The 21,822-nt window shown below is 40.1% G+C and overlaps 1 protein-coding gene and 1 long non-coding RNA gene across 3 annotated transcripts in view; one reads left to right on the forward strand and one right to left on the reverse strand.

Annotated features, from left to right (window-relative positions):
* GLRA3 (glycine receptor alpha 3) overlaps positions 1 to 15,751 on the forward strand; it is a 69,045-nt gene extending 53,294 nt beyond the window's left edge. The window contains exons 7-10 of one of the 2 annotated variants that reach the window (XM_088659721.1): positions 1,918 to 2,132; positions 5,637 to 5,783; positions 11,166 to 11,276; positions 15,470 to 15,751. In XM_088659721.1, the coding sequence (XP_088515847.1) occupies positions 1,918 to 2,132; positions 5,637 to 5,783; positions 11,166 to 11,276; positions 15,470 to 15,751 (755 nt within the window). Of the gene's footprint in view, positions 1 to 1,917; positions 2,133 to 5,636; positions 5,784 to 11,156; positions 11,277 to 15,469 lie in introns of both variants that reach the window. The other variant, XM_088659713.1, reaches the window with a different exon arrangement.
* On the reverse strand, positions 6,820 to 16,508 carry LOC148687315 (uncharacterized). Its single transcript, XR_015947494.1, has 3 exons — positions 16,312 to 16,508; positions 11,752 to 11,865; positions 6,820 to 7,338 (listed from the first exon to the last, which is right to left on the reverse strand). It is a non-coding gene; the product is annotated as an uncharacterized LOC148687315 (long non-coding RNA).
* Positions 16,509 to 21,822: the final 5,314 nt, after the last annotated feature.

A 21,822-nucleotide genomic window follows, 5' to 3' on the forward strand; every position in this document is an offset into this window, starting at 1 on the left:
AAGGGTGGGTAATTAATAATAATAATAATAATAATAATAATAATAATACCACATCTTTTCACCTGGGTCCTAAGTCTCAATACCCATTATCCATGGACTCTGAAAGAAAAGCATAAAAGGGAAGGAATTTGGCAATATCCAGGGCAGAAAGGAAGTCATGTGAGGGGTTGGAGAGTACATAGTAAGCTTACAATACTATGAGGTGGTCTGAGGACTTTACATCCATTTTAAAAAAAAGACTTTTCTTTAAAGTAAGAGCTAGGGTATGTGGCTACAAAGCCATGTACTTTCAAATCAGCCCTGGAATGTCCCTGGAAATTGTTCTACCTGATAATGTAGCATTATTTCTAGCATTAAAAAAAAGATGGTCCCTCTTTGAACCTACCAAAAGTTCAGCAAGGTGGACTGTTCAGAACAACCATAGCCTATATTTTACCTTCTGCACGGAAATATAGTAGAGCTAGACTGCTGCTGGGTAGATAGCAAAACAGAAATTTAATCACCTTTGTGTCAGCTGGCAGAGCTATGCCTCTGCCTCTGTGGATCAACCTGTGGAACAAACCATATGCTAATCCCTGTATTAAGAGTTCCTTGATTAAATAAAATGATCAGAGGGGGAAATGGAGAATTATTAACAAGGATTTAAGTCAGCAGTTTCCCAAGAAAACTGGGAAAACATGACGTCTTTCCTCACACACAGGAAACTGTATTTTGCTTTTCTCTCTCTCTCTCTCTTTGCATTCATCATGAATTTCATTTTTGCTCTTTATACTCCCTGTCTTCCCAAATTAATGTTCCAGTTTTCATCAGGCCTTGTACAAAGCTCAAACTGAATTCCTTAATGCAGAAGCAGGTTATGATGAAGACATTTGTAATAATGTGGGTTCAAACACCTACTTGCCTGAGAAGCACTCCCATTGACTTAGGGAATAGCCATAGCACACAGCTAAAGTACTCTTACATCACTTTAACAGTCATGGCTTCCCTCAAAGACTATTGGGAACTGTAGTTTGTTAATGGTACTGGGAACTGTAGCTCTGTGGGTTGTCTCCTAACAACTCTCAGCACTGTTAACAAGCTACAGTTCACAGGAATCTTTTGGGGAAGCCATGGCTGTTAAAGTGGCCTTCAAAGTTGTGTTGTGACTGTGCAGTGTTATTATGTAAAGTCAGAGTAATGTTACAAATGATTAAATAACCCAAAGCCTGTGTTCTTCAGTACTCTTAAGAAACTTCTTTCTTGATTAGATGAAATGTCTACCTAGTAGGGTTGCCAGACTCAATAGGGTACAGGACTTCTGTGCCTTTAATTGCCCTGCTCTCTTTTGAGTGTGGAAACCTTAAAGAGAAACCAGAAGACCCTTTAATTAAACAAAGGGTCTGCTGGTTTCTCTTTAAGGTTTCCAGACTCAAAAGAGAGCAGGGCAATTAAGGCACAGAAGTCCTGTACCCTATTGAGTCTGGCAACCTAGTCCAGCATTCTCTTCAGTCAGTATCACCTGCTCTAGAAGTTCACAATCATGACATGAAAGGCTATCCGCTGTTTGCCTGTGGCATGTAACATGATTTAAGTATACTGTGAATCCTATGAATGTATTTTTTTCCCTAAATAGAAATGGAAAAGAGCAAGAAAAGCCTGGAAAAAATTATAGATTAGTCCAGGGGTCAGCAAAGTTTTTGTGGCTTAGGGCGGTTCACAGTCCCACAGACAGTGGGTCAGAGTGTGCGAGCATGCACACACGTGCAAACACTATTTCCAGCGCTCTTTAGGTTGCCAACCCCTGGATTAGTCACTTTCATCAATTGTTATAAACAGAAAGCTATTTTTAAAAATCGCTGTATCGTTGCATTTCTCGCCGCTGATTAAAAAAAAAAACCGCAGCTAATTCCACTAACGATTTGTCTCTGTTATAACTAGGCAAGTTTACATGTATTGAAGTTCGATTCCACCTTGAAAGGCAGATGGGCTATTATCTCATTCAAATGTACATACCCAGCCTCCTAATTGTCATACTTTCCTGGGTTTCGTTTTGGATCAATATGGATGCAGCACCAGCAAGAGTGGCTTTAGGAATAACAACAGTACTCACCATGACAACACAGAGTTCAGGGTCACGGGCTTCCCTGCCAAAGGTATGCAAGCTCTTGGACTTTATATATTTCTCTCTGTGTGTTTTGCTCCTCCTTAAACATGGAGCTATTCCCCCCCCCCCATATATTGTGTGTTGTCTTTGTCCATTGAGTTTTCTTGGCAGGGATACTGGAGTGGCTTGCCAGTTCCTTCTCCAGGTGGATCACATTTAGTCAAAACTCTCCACTATGACCTGTCCATCTTGGGTGGCCCAGCATGGCATAGCTCATAGCTTCTTTGAGTTATTCAAGCCCCTTCGCCACGACAAGGCATTGATCCATGAAGGGGTGCTCACTGGAAGGACAGATCCTGAAGCTGAGGCTCCAATACTTTGGCCACCTCATGAGAAGAGAAGACTCCCTGGAAAAGACCCTGATGTTGGGAAAGATTGAGGGCACTAGGAGAAGGGGACGACAGAGGATGAGATGGTTGGACAGTGTTCTCGAAGCTACGAACATGAGTTTGACCAAACTGCAGGAGGCAGTGGAAGACAGGAGTGCCTGGCGTGCTATGATCCATGGGGTCACAAAGAGTCGGACACGACTAAACGACTAAACAACAACAAATATTGTGTGTTAGCCCTCCTAGTCTTAAAACACATGCCACTAGCAATATAAAGTATGTTTATGGAAGATCTGCAGTAGCAGAGGACATTTTCACCTTGTAAACTAACCTTAAATTGCTTTGGTATGAGCTTTCGTGTGCATGCACACTTCTTCAGATCTGAAGTATCTGAAGAAGTGTGCATGCACACGAAAGCTCATACCAAAATAAAAACTTAGTTGGTCTTTAAGGTGCTACTGAAGGAATTTTTTTATTTTACTTCGACCCAGACCAACAGGGCTACCTACCTGTAACCTTAAATTGCTTTAATCATTTTCAGCTATGTCAAATTCTCTGCTGGTCATGGAAATGTAGATTCTCATTGGAGATATTCCTTGCTGTGCATTAGGGCATTTGTTTTATATTGATCTACTTCCTTTTGTGCCACATTCCCTCAGGACCCCTTAGGATCAGTTAACGGTGCTTTCTTGTGACAACTACTTTTGGAAGCAAAGGTACTTAAGACCCACACATGTGGAACTGTCCAGAGATTTGCTGAGATCCAAGCTGAGGGCTGGAGCTGAAGCTGCAATTGCCATGAGGCTGCTGCCAAGAATAGCTTCCCTGGGGCAAACAGGACCCATTCCTCGTCATAATCTTTGTAAATGCTCATTGTTATCTTAGTCCATCATCTTGTAGGTTTCGGCCTTTTCCAGATACCACTAAGAATCCAGTGTGGGTGGATTCACAAATCATGGGTTATCTCAAGTATTGATACTTGCAAACATTATAATTGGAGAGAGAGTGTGTTTTCAGCAGAATCTGGAAGGGGGTGGCTAGTGTACCTTCATAAACCTTGGAAGATCTTTTCAGTGGGGCAGGTTTGGGGGATTAAAGCTAAACCATTTGTGTAGTGCACTTTAGCCTTTATTTCAATTATATGTGTAAATCTCTATATAGCCGCACTTGAATGACTCAGCTAGGTATTATAATAAACCTATGATTACAAAACCTGCTGTTCAGAAGTAGTATTGCAACTCTCTTGTGCAATAGCCACTTGATACCCATTGCCATAAAGTAGTGAATATAGTTGTAAGTAGTAGCTTTATTTCTTTTTCTCCTGAACACATTTTTGGCAGTTACAACACCCTGATTTGTACACACAGGTCTTACAGTTCCCTGTAGTTCACAAGGTGATGGCAGACATAAAGCATCACTAGTGTGAGATCTCCGTTATTTGATTTACTGTTCCAAGGTCAAATTCTGTTTCCTTTCACTTTGAAGAAACCCTGATGCTGGCTTCAACAGAACGGTACATCAATATAACTGAAACTAAAAAGCGCTCTGAAGTGTTGTACTGTTTGAAACTTTTACTACTAGATGTTCAGTTCTGAGAAAGAATTGGCCAATGTCTGTGAAGAAAAGAAATAGTCCACTTGGCTGTGTAGCTTAATTTCTTTTGTCATAATGAATGTGGTGAGGAACTGGGCTGAAATCCTGTGTTCAGCCCGTAAAAGTGGAATATTTGCTGCTTCTTTAAATGGTTCCAAATGCTTCTAGATAAATACTACATCCCAGCTATTCATAAGAGAAAAGTTGAAATATTTCTTTCTAGCTCCAAAGCTTTTTATTATTATTATTATGCAAAGCTAAAGTTCTGACTGTTTTGAATAGCTGGGATGCACTATTTTGTAGTTAAAGGATATGCCCCCCCCCAAAAAAAAAGTTACAGACGCTTTAACAAAGTGAATCAGCTCCTTTTTGGCTTACAGTGAATATTTTCATCAAATCTGATTAAATATCTAAATAGAACTGATCTATTCCTCACTAGCACTTAAAATTTGTTTTGAGAAATATTTCTTTTTTTAAAAAAAAATACTGCTTGTAAAGAGCATGATCTTAGAAACAAAACACACATAATTTTCACTTTCCTATTCAGGCAAACAACTTTAAAAAGCTAAATGCCTGATCTGAGCTCATCTGCACTTGATTTTGGTATGTGTCAGTGTTGTGGAAATGAATGCAATAGGGCTCTCTTGTTCTTCCTGCAACCCTGCCCCCCCCCCCAAAAGTCTTCCACAGTGAGTTCCCCAACCCCACAATGTAGATTTCAAGGATAGGTGGGTGCAATGGAAAGAGAAGGACAAGTGCTGTTACATGAGCAGAAGTCAATTCTAAAAGCAGCTGGCATCATTGGATCTTACCACCAGCTTAAATCTTAAAATAAGTTAATTTGTGGAACTCTACCAATCTAAGCTGGAAATGGGAACCATATGACCATGTGGGGACATGTGGAGCTCAAAGACATAGTCATATCTAGAATAATAAGACATTTTTGGTAGATTCAAAAATATTCAGTGGGCAAGATTGTGAGCATTTTTTGTTCCTTCCATACCAACAATTGGGAAACACTGGCCTGCGAGCGCTCCAATCGGAAAACAGCCTTTACAAAGGGCGTTGAAGACACTCAAACTCAGGATGCAAGGGAGAAACGTGCTAAGAGGAAAGCACGCTTGGCAAATCCACACCATGTTCAACTCCTGCCTGGAAACCGATGTCCCCACTGTGGAAGGACATGTGGATCCAGAATCATCCTCCATAGTCACTTACGGATTCACTGTTAAAACCGTGTTTATGGAAGACAATCTTACTCAGCCATGAGTGGTTGCCAAAGAAGAAGAATGATTTGCAATGCTGTGTTAGCACAATAGCTAGTAGGTTTCACCCTATATATTTATATGTAATGGCACAGGAAATCTTAGGATAGTGCTTTTAGTGTGAAGTGTTCAGGAAATGTTACTTTTATGGGAAATATAGATTTGGCCTTTGCCCTTTCCCCCTGTAAAACTAGCTTTCTCTCTGGGCTTGGGGAAACACATTTCTCTTTCCTTGACATTAGGAGACACTGCACTTCCCATCTGTGTTTCTAATACCAGCAGTCTTTTACTCTGTGCTATCTATAGGTCTCGTACGTCAAGGCAATTGACATCTGGATGGCGGTGTGCCTGCTTTTTGTATTCTCGGCACTTCTGGAATATGCAGCTGTAAACTTTGTGTCAAGGCAGCATAAAGAACTTTTGAGATTCCACCGAAAGAGGAAGAAGAACAAGGTAAATATGACAGCCATAGGTTAAAGAAATACAGGCAGCAGAAAGGGCTGTCTGCTTTGTAACAATGGTACAGTGTCTTAGGAGTGGCTGTACAAGTAACATGTTAACACAGGATAACATTCTGTCTGCCTAAGGTCAGCACAAGGCCTGTGTAATTCACAAATCCCGCTGAAACCTTCAGAGAAAGGATTAAAAAGGGATTTAAGTGGGACAAGAGTCTCGTGGAAGCTTGCTGCACAAAGTTTAATTTCACCCTCTGAGAATACTAGCAGATTGCCCCTTCACGGTGGAAACTGATGGTTTGAAATGTGTTAAAATAATTTCCTACTATGGTCCAATGTATTCATTTGTTTAATCTACTTAACTTATATAAGACTTGGTTTGGGTACTTTTGTATTGGGGAGTGGCAAGAGAGGGAATTAGACATTGCATGTATTTAGCAGTTCAATTCCACACTTACAGAGTCAGTATGGAAACAAAATAAAAAAAAATCCTTCCAGTAGCACCTTAGAGACCAACTAAGTTTGTCATTGGTATGAGCTTTCATGTGCATGCACACTTCTTCAGATACACAACAGAAGTCACCAGACCCTTATATATAGTGGGAGGGTGGGAAGGAGGTATTACTCAAAACGGTGGTGGGAATGGGTGATTGTCTGATATGTATGGTAAACCTGTTGACGACTGCAATTGGTCACAGGAAAAAGCAAGGAGTGAGATGGCTAAAAATAGCTTTATCATGTATAATGAGATAAGAATCCAATTTCTCTATTCAGACCAGGTCTCTCCATGGTTTTAAGTTTGGTAATAAGTTGCAATTCAGCAACTTCTCTTTCCAGTCTATTTCTGAGCTACTTTGAGATCTTGCATAGAATGTCCTGGGAGATTGAAATGTTCTCCTACTGGTTTTGCTGTCTTGTGATTCCTGATGTCAGATTTATGTCCATTACTGGTGGCATGCTCAAAGTAAACCACTCTAGACGTTGTAAGGGGAACAAAACAATACACGATGTTTAACACTCACCCCACACACAACTTAATAGACATTGACCATTTTATAAGTTGTAATACATTTTCATTTCTTTTTTGCACCAATAAAAATAGACGCAAATGAGTATCCAAGGACAAAAAGAGTGCCAATGTGATCCTATAACCCAACAGCTCCTTATGGGTGGTGACTAATGTAACTCTCACTGAGGGTTGGGCTGTAAAGTTCTCGTGTTTCAAAGCTGACATTCATCTTTCTTCCCAGAAAGCAGCAGGAATAAAATTCAGTCACATGACACTGAGTCTTGACAAATCTTCAAATGCTTTATCATATTATAAAATGATTGGTATTCATGGGGCAATGAGTTAACTCCAATATTCTTCTTGGTACAGAATGCAACACAAATTTAAATACATACACATATGCACAGGTGTTTTATAGGCTTACGCAGTTGTAGGTAACCTAGAACTTAGAAGTATTTAACATTGCTAGCAGATAAGCTCCAATCATCTAGATTATAATGTGATAGAATCTGCAGAAGTGAGAATCTGTATCATGCTGAAGCCCCTATGGAACAAAAATGAATTTTAGTGAACACAGGCAAATAGTTGGTTCCATTTCAGTTTGTAAGAGGAATAGATTTTCTCATTGGTAAATTAGAACATGTAATTTGATTTCATTAACAACCTAATTTTCTTGTTCTTTTTAATCTGCAGTCAGGTTAAAAGAAAAAAGAAAAAACTTGGCCAGTTGGATTTTATCTAACCAGGAAATGAGCAGAGATCAAGAAATACTTTTTTTTTCCATAGGGCTCTTTCCAACTAAGGCATACTCAGTGTCAATCCATTGAATTTTTTGGTATTAATTCATTTAAGTCCATTGATTTCATGGGGTCTACTATGAATATGACTTAGTTGGATACAACCATAAGGTATTTGTTGCATCCTACATTTATTTCCTTTCATGAACATTAGAAGCATGCTGTGTAAATTGATCAAATAAGTGTGCTGCTTAACACAGTACAGTCGTACCTTGGTTCTAAAATGGCTTTGTTGCTGAACCAATCGGCTCCAGCACGTCATAAACCTGGAAGTAACTCCTCCGGTTTGTGAACATTTTTCGGAAGCCGAACGTCCAACGCGGCTTCTGCTTAAGTACAGGAAGCTCCTGCAGCCAATCAGAAGCCGTGCCTTGGTTTTCGAACAGTTTTGGGAGTCTAACAGACTCCCAGAATGGATTAAGTTTGAGAACCAAGGTACCACTGTATCCCATTTCTGACATAGCAATATTAAATACTGTATGGGAAGTGTGGTCAGGAATAATGAAACTGCCACTCAATAATCATATGCCATCCACTCAGAGTTTCACACATATGGATAGGTATTTTATACACTATCAAGCCAATGATCTAGAAACCTGTTAATGATTTTGGAATCTGACTTCAACATTCAAGAATTGAGAATGAATGATTGGTTGGGTTGTCCCTTGGTGAGATAATTATTGACATTTAATTGTTACATTCCTTCCTGATTGGAGAACCATTGTTAGCTAAATTCCCCTCCTTTGCTTTGCTGAATAATGTTCTATCCGTATAATATGTAGACTGCAAATGCTGTATGCATGATAGGGCATGGAACAAATATGTATATTTGAACAGAGGTAGACTTGATTTCCATAATTCTCCCACTTTTTGGAAGGATTCTTTTTGCAGTCAAACCTGTGTCTATATGGATGTAGATGTGTATGCCCCACCTTCCTTACAATTTATATGCAACGAGAAATGCATAGGATCTGGTAGAATATCCAGGTCAACAAACTGTAGTAGACTGAAAAAGTGGAATGATCAGAGCTGCAGTGCTGGACCAGTCTCTTTTTCTAGGACAAGATGTAGAAAATACTTTTTTTCCCATTGTAACCCTTCCAGTGTCAAATTCACCACAGTTCCTCTTATTAGTTCTTGGAGTGAAGTTGTAATCAGCCAACCACTGACATGTAAATATTTTGTGAGATTCCATTTTGGTTTCCCTTTTTTTATTATTCTCGTCAAGCATTCATTTAATGGAATCACTCCATGTATCACTTCAGTTTATGTCATTCAAACATGCTTTTGGTGTTACTTATTTTTCCTAGTGAACTATATAATTGAGGGAGAAAACAAGTGGCTTGACCTTTTCCCAAAACAACACCAGCTTCTAGTTGAAAAAATGCCCACATGAGAAATGAGGCCTTAAGGGGGGGGGAGAAGCCCACCAGCCCACAAATGCCACCAATTATCTTCTTATTCTTTTGTTTTTTAAACTAAAATCCTGACCACTTGTCTGGAGATTATTCCTACTATAGGCAGCTGAGCAAGTAGCCACTTACAGCCTCAAACTAACACAAGAAATATAAAAAAACTAAACGGTAAATAGTAAATTCTGTATTATGTGCAGATTATTAGATAACAGATCATTTGATAATGACAGGTATCAAGTGCCATCAAATTCCAAGTACTGTATCAAATATTGCTCAATGAGAAATAATATGTGGGGAAATACGGTAAACCAGCAGTGCTGACAGACGATGTGTCGAACACTGCATACTGAGGCATATAAAATATCACATGTCAAAAATCAGATACTTTTGGATGAGCACTGAATATTAGATATTGAAAAGTCAATTGATGCTTAACCTTGAAATCTGCACCGGATAGTTCCAGGGTTGAGCTGCAGTTGCAAATTGACTTCAGCTGCTCTGTCTAGAATATTCAGCAGCTAATACTACAGACTTAAGTAAATGCATGGATTAGGTTTCCACACTACCTGCTGAAAACACTGTTACAGCAAAGACAGAGATTGTGGCCCTCACACTTTATGGCATGTTCTACAGGTGCAACACACACACACACGGGAAAACTGATGTGGATTGGAGCTTGCCACAACCTTTGGCATAGAATAAGCAAGTATCCTGACAAAACAAGCAGACAACATCTGCTGTCCTATGTCTCCCCTAGTCCACATGGTGGGCAAATCATAGACCCCTCAGAAGCCTGGATGTGGGGCAGCCCAGCCCCTCAAACATGTTCTGATGCTGTAGTGAGACACTCCCAAGACCCCTTATGAGATGGGTCCCCCTTTCAGTATGTTATGAATCCCAACCAAATAAAAGTTGTGACAATAAAAGAATAACTAAATCACAGCTTTTTGGCCAATTGCAGCTGCAGGTAACATTCCTTCCTAGCCCTATTAACCAGTGATGAACCAAAGCCCATAGCAACAGTGCCCATTATCTGAAAGGAGGTGGGTAGGAAACATGACAGCAAGATCAGTGGCCTATGGTCCATACCCAAATTTATAATCTAGGAACAGGCCTATGGAAACAAGTTATCCCTCAGATCTGCTTGCCCAACTCCACCCTCTGGACTTCCAATTGGCTTCTGGGAGCCAGTGTGGTGTAGTGGTTAAGAGTGGTAGACTCGTAATCTGGGGAACCGGGTTCGTGTCTCCGCTCCTCCACATGCAGCTGCTGGGTGACCTTGGGCTAGTCACACTTCTCTGAAGTCTCTCAGTTGCACCCACCTCACAGAGTGTTTGTTGTGGGGGAGGAAGGGAAAGGAGAATGTTAGCCGCTTTGAGACTCCTTCGGGTAGTGATAAAGCGGGGTATCAAATCCAAACTCTTCTTCTCTTCTTCTTCTTCTATGAGCAGAACAGGCCTGGACCTCAAGGGAGGTTCTGAGGGGGAGGAAGTGGGGCTCCCTCCCATCATGCCACATGGGCATTGCACAAAGTGGGCTCCCCACATAATGATGGGGAGCTGTGCCTTCTGAAATATTTTTAAGAAGAGAGAACATCACATCTATGAGGGGTATCAGTAATGCAAGCATGGAAACTTTTGGAACTAGAAACTTTTGGAAGAGGCGTTGGGAAATTGTGTGCTCATATTTTGAAGATTCCGCAGTCATCTGTGCAAGTTGGGGGTTTGCCTTTGCATGAATTAGTATCACTAAATTCATGAACTGGATCTAAAGATATTTAGGATGAATACATCTAAAATTCACACCCGTTTTGCCCTTTAAAAAGCACTTATAGAGGTTGCAGAGAGTAAGTTGGAGGTGTATCATAAATAAATGATACATGTGGATATTGCTTTGCTTGTTGGCATTTCCACTTTAAAAGAAGCAAGCATGCATACTAATTCTGTGCTTGTGTTGAACAAAATATAGTGTTACTCTAAGGCTACATTTTACTAGTCTTTATTTACTTTTCTACTTTTCTTCAGCTTTTTAACCCAAGTTCTAAATGCCATACCACTTGTAGACTAGGTTGGTTATATGTTTTTTCACTAATAATCATTTCTCCCCCCCCCCTTTTATTTTCTTTGGTCTGCCTTCCATTTTGATGAAAGTTTTATGAGGGAGTGCTTGATGGAAATGAAATCAATGAATCATTGCGGCGTAGCAATGGCTTGAGAAGTGCAGAATTCATAGACGGGACTTTGCCTCAAATCTACAATATAAATTTAAGGGTAAACTATGTAGAAGATGTCCCATTTGTCCTAACATGCTACCCAGTCATTAACAAAGGCCCAGTCCATTTGTCTGAACTAATGTCTTTCCATGTGGACTCTGTGAACTTCCATTATTACTTCTGTGTGATGATACATATTGTTACTAGAGAGGATCAGCCTCCCTTCATCATGGAAATAAAATTTGTGGTAGTTAATTTGGAGTTCGTAACATAGAATTCACACCTGATTTTCTTTCTCCTCAAAACACGGTTTAGAAATTAATACATCTAAATATGGTACACCTAAATACTTCTGCAAAAACAATATAAATATTAAGAAATATTAAGAATATTAAGAAACAATTAAGGTTTCCTATACTGATGCAATGTTAAAGCATTGCCAGGATCCGAGAGACCTTCAGTAGATAAGCAAATAAGACAGTGATAGGGTGCCCCTTGTGCAACCCTGAGGGGGGAAAGAAGCAACCTCTCACCATTTACTAATGCAGCTCCAGATCTACTTCTTTGAAAGGAGCATCAATATGTTCCGCACATGACCATTGTGAAATGATCTAATGATGTCTGCTTCACTCCTACTGTGTCTCTTTCTGTAAAGAAACAAAATGCAAAAAATTCCAAGAGCTCAGGCAAAAAATATGATTAGCTATTCAGTCTTTAAACGATTTTATTTCTTTATGTTAAGGATAAGTTCCAGTTGAAATAAACTCCAGGACAAGGCCCTGTTTCGTTATTCTTCATCAGCTGGAATATTAAGAGACCCTACGTTAGACATATAGTGCTAGGGGTTTAAAATGGGTTTCATATTAGTAGAATCTACATGCCTGACATTTGCGTATATCAAGCTTTATATATAATTGCCTAGGATTAACTATAATGAAGAAGTTATATAGCATAGTATTTGAAGTAAAAACAAGATTTTTTATTATTATTTTGTATCATGTCATATCATTCATTTCCTATTTTCATTTTGTATCTTTGTTATTCTTCATTTGTTAGCAATCCACAGTTATTTATTTTCTTGTTGTGTTCAATCTTCATTTATTTTTGTTTATCAGGGGTGGGGAGGCAGCCATACCTGCAGGAAAGCCAATGTAGACTTTCTTGTTGAAAAGAGCTCCCTTTGGATGCCAGTTGATGTTTTGAGTTCATCCTATTTGTGATTTTTTTCTGGATATACCGGCATGTTTTGAAAGCAATTTCCTCTTATTGTTGCACTGATTTCACTATTTCGCACTGAACATTTTTAATCAAGCTCAGCTGCAGACTAGGTACATAGTCTAGAGCAGGCATCCCCAAACTTCGGCCCTCCAGATGTTTTGAGACTACAATTCCCATCATCCTTGACCACTGGTCCTCTTAGCTAGGGATCATGGGAGTTGTAGGCCAAAACATCTGGAGACCGCAGTTTGGGGATGCCTGGTCTAGAGAAGGTTAGGAGTGCCGAAGTCTCCTAGAAACAATAATCCTTTGTCATGGAAATCTGTGTCATGTTTCCTCTAGAAGGCACCCTATGGAAATAATACATCTGTATTTTTTGATAAAATAATTGTGTATTGCCTTCTTTTGTTGTTAAGACCCTTTAAAAATAATTAATGGTGTAATTATTTTAATTATAACCTTTACCCATCATTTGGCATAATCACACATCAGCTTTTAATGTGAAAAAGTAACCAACAGGTAACTCTTTCAATCTCACTTTGTATGAATATGGTCTCACATTAAGGAAACTAGTATTTAACACACTGGGCATAGGTTGTTGTTTTTTCTTAAACAATGTTCCCTTGGAGGGCAAAGCACCACATCTCACCACACGAGAGAGTGCCTTGAAATGGAATATTCAACATACTAAAATGCCATGGCAAAAATCTTCATATGACATTATCTTGGCAAAGTTAATCTGGAAGCTGCCCAGTACTGAGCAGTACTAAAGTCAAGAATAAAGCCTTCCAGCCAGTGGCGAAGCTGCATACTCTGCTACCGGGGCGGAGAGCAGGCGGGGACATAGCTGGCACCCCCGGGGGCATGGCACATGCCCGGGGGTGTGGCACACTGCTCGCAGGGGCGTGGCACGCGTTCTGGGGGCATGACATGCCACCTGTAGGGGCGTGACACGCCACCTGTGGGGGTGCAGCGCCCAGTGCACTGGGGTATGCAACACACACCCGGGGGGCCACCACGATGGCACCATACCGGAATAGTGGTGCCAGGGGCAGTCTGCTCCCTCTGCACCCCCATTCTTCCGCCAGTGCTTCCAGCCAGTGGAGCCTTCCAGCAGCCAACCAGGGAGACTTCTGATGGAGTTGTTTCCACTCCATTGGCAAGCTGGCATTTCCCTTTCTCTGGGGAGGAGTACCATCAAATGTAAGTAAGATAGGTACAAGGAAGTTTCTACCAAGACAGCCTTCACAGTTTTAGGGTGGTTTTTCTTTTCCCAGGTTATTTTTATTTTTTTATTTATTAAAATATGTATATACCACCACATCATACAACCTATATCAAAGTGTTTTAGAGCAATAAAACATAAAATCATACAATAAAAATGTAGAAAAGTTAAAAACAGACATTAAACAATTAACCATTGTGGAAGTATGCATTCTTAATTGCCTCCATAGTCCTGGTGGAATAGCAAAGTTTTCTGCAAGCACTCAAAAGGGAGCCCAGAAAGTGCTTGCTGAATATCCCACAGGACTAGGCCAATGATACTGAAGGCTCTGTGTTGTTGTCCAATGACCCTCACCAACTTTTGTTGTTTTGTAGACAGTTGGTATGAAAATAGTATATTTCAATGAGGTGCTTCTAGTTTTTTTTAAAAAAATGCTAGATTTCAAAAGCAAAGGTGCAACATTTTTTGTGTTGGGTGCCTTTGAAACCATTTTTTGGGGGGGGGGGAGAACTAAATGAAGAAAAGGATTTGCTTACCTTCCTGTGTTTTGGGCAGAGTTTGTATGAAAATAGCAAATGTTGTAGAAATGCCTGCAGATCAGTAACCGGTAATGTTTCAAGATAATTAATTGGTGCAGGGGATCAATAAAAGCAGTTTATGGCTTTTGCGGGGACACTTCTGCTCAGTTGAGAACAGTCAGTTCCTTCTTTTTCATCAATCCTAATGTAGAAAAATTATTCCCTGTTCGGAAGGTAGATCTGTCAGAGTAAAAACTAAAGTCCCCTAATTGCATTAGACACTTGCAATTTCAAAAAGACCAACGATCTGAGTCTATCTGATGCTTCAGGAGCAGCTCAGTTCAAAGGAGACCCACTTTGCTTTGGAAGATTCCCCAAATCTCTCTGAATCTTCCTGATTCAATTCAAAATTTGGTATTCATCTGAACCAAGTTACACACTTGTAATGGTCATCTAGGCCATTAACTATTACCGTGTTTCTCATATTATAAGACATGTCTTATATTTATTTTTTCCTCAAAAACACACACTATGGCTTATTTTCAAGGGATGTCTTATTTTTTTCCTCCTCCTCCTGCCGTGGCCAGCATTGCTGCTGCGCCTATCACTATGTCTTATTTTCGGGGTATGGCTTATATTCCTTGAATGCTTAAAAATCCTGCTATGGCTTATTTTATGGGTATGTCTTAAAATATGAGAAACAGGGTATTGCATGTGTCCGGGTAACAGCCCAGTTCTAGGCCCAGGATCACAAGTTAACATAGTTACAGTATTACGAGAGGTGTGATTATTATCTTAGCTGCCAAGTATCCCGTTTTTTGTGGGAACCCCCCGGATTTTAATCCGTTTCCCGCTGTTCTCTTGAATGGAGAAAAATCCCATAAATCCCCTGGATTTCCTACCTGCCAGGGAGCCTCCATTTTGGGTGCCACTCTGCCCATGTCTGGGCACCGGAAATCTGGCAGAGGGGCACTGGAAGTCGCTTCTACGCATGCACGGCAGCTGCCGGGCATGCGTAGAAGTGACTTCTGGTGCCGCTCTGCCCAATTTCCGGTGCCCACACATGGGCGGAGCGACCCCGGAAGTTGCTTCTACACAACTTCCGGTGCCGCGCCGCTGCTGATCCTGCATTTTTCAGCGGGAGACTTGGCAGGTATGGATTATTATGTATACAGTGGTACCTCGGGTTACGAACTTAATTCGTTCCAGAAGTCTGATATAAAGGGTCTTGAAGATTTCAGTTGTTAGAATTTCCAGGTGAAGACTTTTCCTGTGTGTTTATTTTTACAGGATGAAGATTCAAGGGAAAATCGGTTCAGTTTTACAGGCTACGGAATGGGGCCACCATGTATACAAGCAAAAGATGGAGTGGTTCCAAAAGCACCAAACAATGCAGTTCAACCTGTCCCCAAAAGCCCTGAAGACATGAGGAAGGTATTCATTGATCGGGCCAAGAAAATCGACACCATCTCCCGAGCCTGTTTTCCACTAGCCTTTCTGATATTCAACATTTTTTACTGGGTCATATACAAAATCGTTCGGCACGAGGACATTCACCAAAAACAAGATTAAGGTTTCCAGTGCTTAACTGTTCTGGTTCTCTATTACTATGGTACAAATACCGATTGGCTCATAAAGGACATGGAGGGGGGGAAATCACATTTGACTTGCTATGCAAAGTCACAAAAGGATAGAAGAGTGGAATCCGAAGAAGCTACAGTATCTGCTGCAGCAGCGAATTCAACTTCTTATTAACTAAAAGCCAGCTTTTGCAAAGGAAAACCACAACGTTCTAAATTAAAACTCTACTGCCAATGTGTTTATAGATGCTGTTCCATAATGGCATAGTATTTTCTGACGTTTCTTGCAGCAAAGTGCCATATTAACAGAAATGCTATTCCACTTTAAAGTCTCCTTTAAACTTTATAAGTCAAGATTTGCCAACGGGGTGGGGGTGGGGGGGGGCTGCTTAAAAAAAGAAGTTTCCGTTCAAGTGACGAAGCACATTGTCTAAATTTAAAGACACTGCCAATGTATTTTATAATAAACACCGAGCATATATTAGGCTGCACATTAAAGAGAGAAATCTCATATAAAATACTTCATAATGACACAATCCACAAACCACTTACTCTGTGAAATGCTGCTGGTCTTTCTGGTGAGGCTTCAGTTCTGCACTGGAATAAGCAGTTTGTTGATTGCTGGCCATTTTATAAAAAGAAAAAGTATGCCTTAGTGAAATTTCTCTGTGCAAGGCAGGAGGAAACTGTCTTATCACATTCTTTACCAGTCCAGAGAGTATGACTCAGCAGGCTAGACCTTCTGTTGAGAAAACAGATCACTTGCTTCTGGTATTTACTCTAAAATGTAACATAGATTCTACATGATAGGATGTGAGGTCAGATATTCTGAATCACTCAAATGAGTATTGTCACCTCCAGGGCCCTAGAGAGGGAGAGGATTTTGTTTCATGAAGGTTAGATATGTTTAAAGCTATTGAAATTATGGGGCAGTGGTGCATATTCGATTCTGTAATATACACACAATATACACTAGGAACATTTAGTGTCATTGAAATCAGTTCAACTTACTTCCAGGTAAACATGCTGAAAATCATATGTAGCTCCCATTCATTTTAACTGACTTTACATACATATGTGCTGAACAACGTCAAAAGAAATGCTAGAACAAAATTGGGGGAAACGAAAACCTTCCTGTGAAAGTCATTTTTTTTTAGTAAAGATACCAGATAGCCAACTATGGCATTCTACTTGTGCAGCAGACTGTCACTTGCACAAATAGGAATTGCTCTTCCTCCCTTCCCTCCCAATTCCCCCCACCGACCCACATTTCCCAATACAGTATCTGCTCTGCGTAGTTGGGAAACCCTGATTGGGGGTAGTTTGCAGGGCCACAGTGTGAATGTTGGAAGTAGAATCTAGCACACCTCCTGGTGTGATGTTTCATCTAGATATTTAAATTAAGGAAATTTATTTCCTTTTTCTAGAATTGCACAGCCCTTTCAATTTATTTTCTCAATAATTATATATTGTGTGATGGGCTTAAAAGAAAATATAGAATAGAACTTTGCACCTAGGAGCTGTTTTTTGTTTTGTTTTGTGTTCTTATCAGCAAAGGCAGAATATATTTGCTCTACAGCATATCTAATGCAGTGGAATGATATATGTCCTGAAAGTGTGCCAACAGAAAAAACCACAAGAGTTTATTGTTGAACACCAGAGAGGGAAGAGAGAAAAACATGCTGCTTTGAAGGAAAAAGAAAATCAAAGCTGAAGTTTTACTTTGATTTTTAAATAAGAACAAATGTGATACAGGACTATTTCCGTGATGTGTTTGTTATAGAAATATTTACTAAGATGACTTTAAAAAGCAAAAGGGGAAAAAGCAAATTTGATTTAAACAGATCCATTTAAGTATGGGTGGGTGGGAACCATATGCAAATTGTGTCCTATGTCAAAAACAGCTCTAACATACTGTAGTTGTATGTCAGGAAATATTTTCTTGAGGAAGTACTTTCAAACAAATGATTCCCAGTGCAAAACTTGAGGTGGTGTGGCCAATCTGTGAGGACTGTGCCATCTCAGTTATACATTTCTGAATCTGCCCTCAGTGTGATCAATACAAAGGTTAAGGATTTAAAATATGTGGTTAAATCTAAGTAAATATTCATGCAAATGAATTTTGTACAATTTCTGAACATTATGGAATTCTACAGACACTCTAGGGCTATGAATAGAAAAATAGGGGGGGAGGCCTCTCAGCTTTCTTTCCAGTAGTCACAGATTGTGTGGCCATACTACTTTGGTAACTCAACATAAAAAGTTAGGCATGCCTATTGAAGATACGATTGGCTTGAGATAGCTTATATTTGAACAGGATGAGGTGCCTAATCTATGGGAAAGGTGGTGAGTTTGAAAGAGTGAAGGCAAGCAGTCCTACAGAAAAAATCCAGTATTTCCCAGTTCATGAGCCGTGAGTGTGATACTAAGATATGCCCTTTAACCTGGCCTAGGGGAATGTTCTGCACAAAGCATTGTAAACTAAATTTTAACTTTTACTCACAAAATTATTTTTTCATTGAATATAGAGTGCACTTAACGGGATAAAGTTGGGGTGTAACGGCATATCATCAAATTCATTTCACTTCTTTACAATGCAGAATGATAAAGGAAGGTTTTGTGTTGTCTCATGCCACCAAAAAATACCAGCAACCCACTAGTGCCTATTTTATTAAGTCTAAAATACCAGCAGGCATATGACAACCTATCACACAAATAAATCCAGGAATGGTGTTGCAGACCCTGTCAGACAAACTAATGCTTCTTGTGGATTTAGTGCACTGTTACAAAAACCCTCAGTGGTTTTAGCAAAGTGACAAAAGTTAGCAAACATGATTTACCTGTATTCAGGTTACTGCAGGCTCTATGTTAGATACAGTACACCATATAGTGCTATGGCTGGGGCTGAGATGAAGTATCAGTCACTGCAACATTCTGGGGTGAATTAGGACATGTCCAGTGTGTGAAATCCCCAGCAGGGGGAGAATCCAATTTACACCAATTTTGTTATTCATGGCTGCTCACGGCCATGATGATAAGGACCATTTGCCAGAAAATTGGAAGATGTCCAGCAAATGGCCGGAAGATAATGAAGCATCCCCACATTTCCTAGTCAAATGGACATTTCTTCCTATCTTCAATCACTGCACTGCCGTGCAGGCAGCAAACTACAGAAAGTCAGAGAAGTGTATCTGCATTGCCTAGGAAGTGGGCAACACTTTTGATCTGGGCAACACTTTTGATCTGATGTCACTGTTTTGCAACATGGTGATCATTATTTTGCCTGTGAAGGAACCCAGAAGAAATTAGTGTTGGAAGCCATGGACAAGGGAGGAGGCAGAGAAACCAGGATGGCTGAACTTCATGACCCTCTACACACACACACACACACACAGCAACAACAAAAATCAGATGTGATTTCACAACATCTAAACAAGGCTGCAGTGAAGTGCTGAATTGGAACAAATGGTGATCACGTTTTCCACAGATTCCCATTTTAGCATGATTTAGCATGAAAGAGCAAAAGCAAACCACTCAGATTCCTGCCTCAAAAGCACGGGGGAAGTGGGAAACCACTTAGACCCATGCTTTCTAGACATGGGACGAGTGGAATTGTAGACGAGCCCTTTCATGAATAGAAGCATCCAACTGGCTTTTGTTGGAACCAAAATGCTGTCTTAAATGAACCATGGATTCTCATGTGCCATATGGAAATATGTGAAGCTCAAAACATTAATGAATGGAGATAATTGGAATTTATCTCTTTCCATCTCTAACCCCTTCCAGGCATTAGTATTTCCATAGAGACAGCTAATGCATTGATAGGGACCCTATCGTTTGGCCTTACCTCCAATATTTTCAGCCCCATATGTTGTACTTGTGTAGGTCCTGTATGTGATCAGGGCTCCCAATTGCATTGGGTTTCCTTAAGGTTTACTTGATTCCACCTTCAGAACTTCAGGGTGCAGAACTAGATATGTATGCACAGCATAAAGGACAGCATAGTGGCTCTACCTCTCGTCATAGCTGCCAAGTCTCCCGTTTTTCGCGGGGAAACCCCCGTATTTTGTTACCGTTTCCCGCTGTTATCCCGAATTGATTATATCCCAGAAATATCCCGTAAAGCTCCTGCCGGCGGCCATGTCCCAGCTGCTGGCTGTTTCTGGTGCCCAGACATGCAGACAGGGGCGGGGGTGGCACCGGAAGTCGCTTCTACACATGTCTGGACATGCGTAGAAGTGACTTCCAGTGCCGTGCCGCCGCTGATCCCGGATTTTTCAATCCGGGAGTTGGAGGGTATGCCTCTCGTTCATGTATTAGCCACATGAATAGGGTTCTGCTTCCTACTCCACTCTCTAAATATTATTATTTATTACGGAGTCCACTAACAGAAGATTTGTTTGTAGTCCACATCCATATGGAAATATGAAAGACCTTTTCAGCCCCAAATTATGATCAAAGGGCTCAGTTATTTTAGGCAAGTATCATTATTATATCCTTATGGAACATATGCAAACACTTCACAATCCAGTTTACACACTCGGATTCTCCCTACTGTGGCTACGTAGTCCCCCAACCCCCGAAAGGAACAGCATACTTAATGTATTTTGGGCACAATTTTAATCTGCGCTGCCCCACCTAAAAAGTGCTTTCAAGTGGGGTAGACAGAGATCAATGCCCACTGGCCTTGCAGGAGATGCACAAACGCAAATATTGACCACTAGGGTGTTAAAATTCATGTTAGACACCAATTGAGCTGAGAGCCTACTTTTTTTTTTACCTGAGGACATTAAAAAAAAACCTCACTGAGAGCATTGTTTGTAGAATATGTGGAAGAAGGTACCACAGGATGTTTTGAGAACAATTTATTTGGTCATAAGAAATGCATTTCAATTTAATTGTTGTTAGATTACCATGATGAAATCCAATTGATCTCTTCTTATCACTAGCATGTCCTGCTTCCTGAGCAGGTATGTGGCAGGCAGATATTTATATTTTTTCCATCAGAGTGTTGAAAGAGTGCAAAGTGAAGTTATAGGTATTCATGGGCACTCTTTCTGGAACAAGCACAAGGAAACTTAGCTTTGAGGTGCGCACTATTGCTCAGGACAGCATTAGTCACTCTGTCTTCTGTGTGGGTGAAGAAGCCATAGAGGATGGGATATGGCTTATTGGAAGACTACAAGCTTTGCAAGCAGATGGTCCAAGGTCCAATCCCTGGTATCTCCATTTAAATGTATCAGGCAGAAAGTGATATCAAAGACTTCTAAGGGAAACCCTGGAGAGCTTCTATAGGTCAAACTAGACAATACTGGGCTTGATTGACAAATGATTTGATCAGGCATAAAAGCAGCTTCATATGAAGCACTGATACCTGACCTGAAATTTGGAGGCCTAGATCTGGCTTCTTTTATAGATTATAACCACATAAAATGTTAAGGGAGAACGAGGAATGATTTCATTACAATTTATCCTGTGTTGCAGGCATATTCCACTATTATCGGTCTCCTGAATTTAAAGCAGCTCAATTTTATCAGCTTACTACACATTTAGATGCAAGATATCGTAAAGTTGTATGGTTGTACTACAAATTATAGCAGCTAATGTGCTATTGCTTCTCATTCAACATGAAGCTTCCATAAGTGGAGGGGAAGAGGTGTTATTTCAGAGGGAAATACGAACCCAGAATTTAAAATAGCTAGAGGAGTTTTGAGTGCATGTACCATTTGTTTAAATGGACTTGGCGCTGTTACAAAATAAATGTCTTGTTTCTCACTAGTTCCATTTTAATCATATATATTTCTTCATGGAGTTTTATTTTAGGCATTATTATATTTTTTATATTTGAGAGAACTGATACAAATCTTTATTAAAAAGCACATATTTTGTCTGTGTAATACCAGGTAGACTTCTATAAAGCAATCTAAATGTGCACTTTAGATTTAAGGAAAGACAAAATGCTACTACTACATAGCTCTGCCTGTTACAGCACTGATAAGTAATCATTTTAAGGAATATTCTTTGGGGTTAAAAAAAATCTATGGATTAAAAATATTTTGGGGG

Source organism: Zootoca vivipara, chromosome Z1, assembly GCF_965207765.1.
Source record: "Zootoca vivipara chromosome Z1, rZooViv2.hap1.1, whole genome shotgun sequence".
Classification (NCBI taxonomy): domain Eukaryota; kingdom Metazoa; phylum Chordata; class Lepidosauria; order Squamata; family Lacertidae; genus Zootoca; species Zootoca vivipara.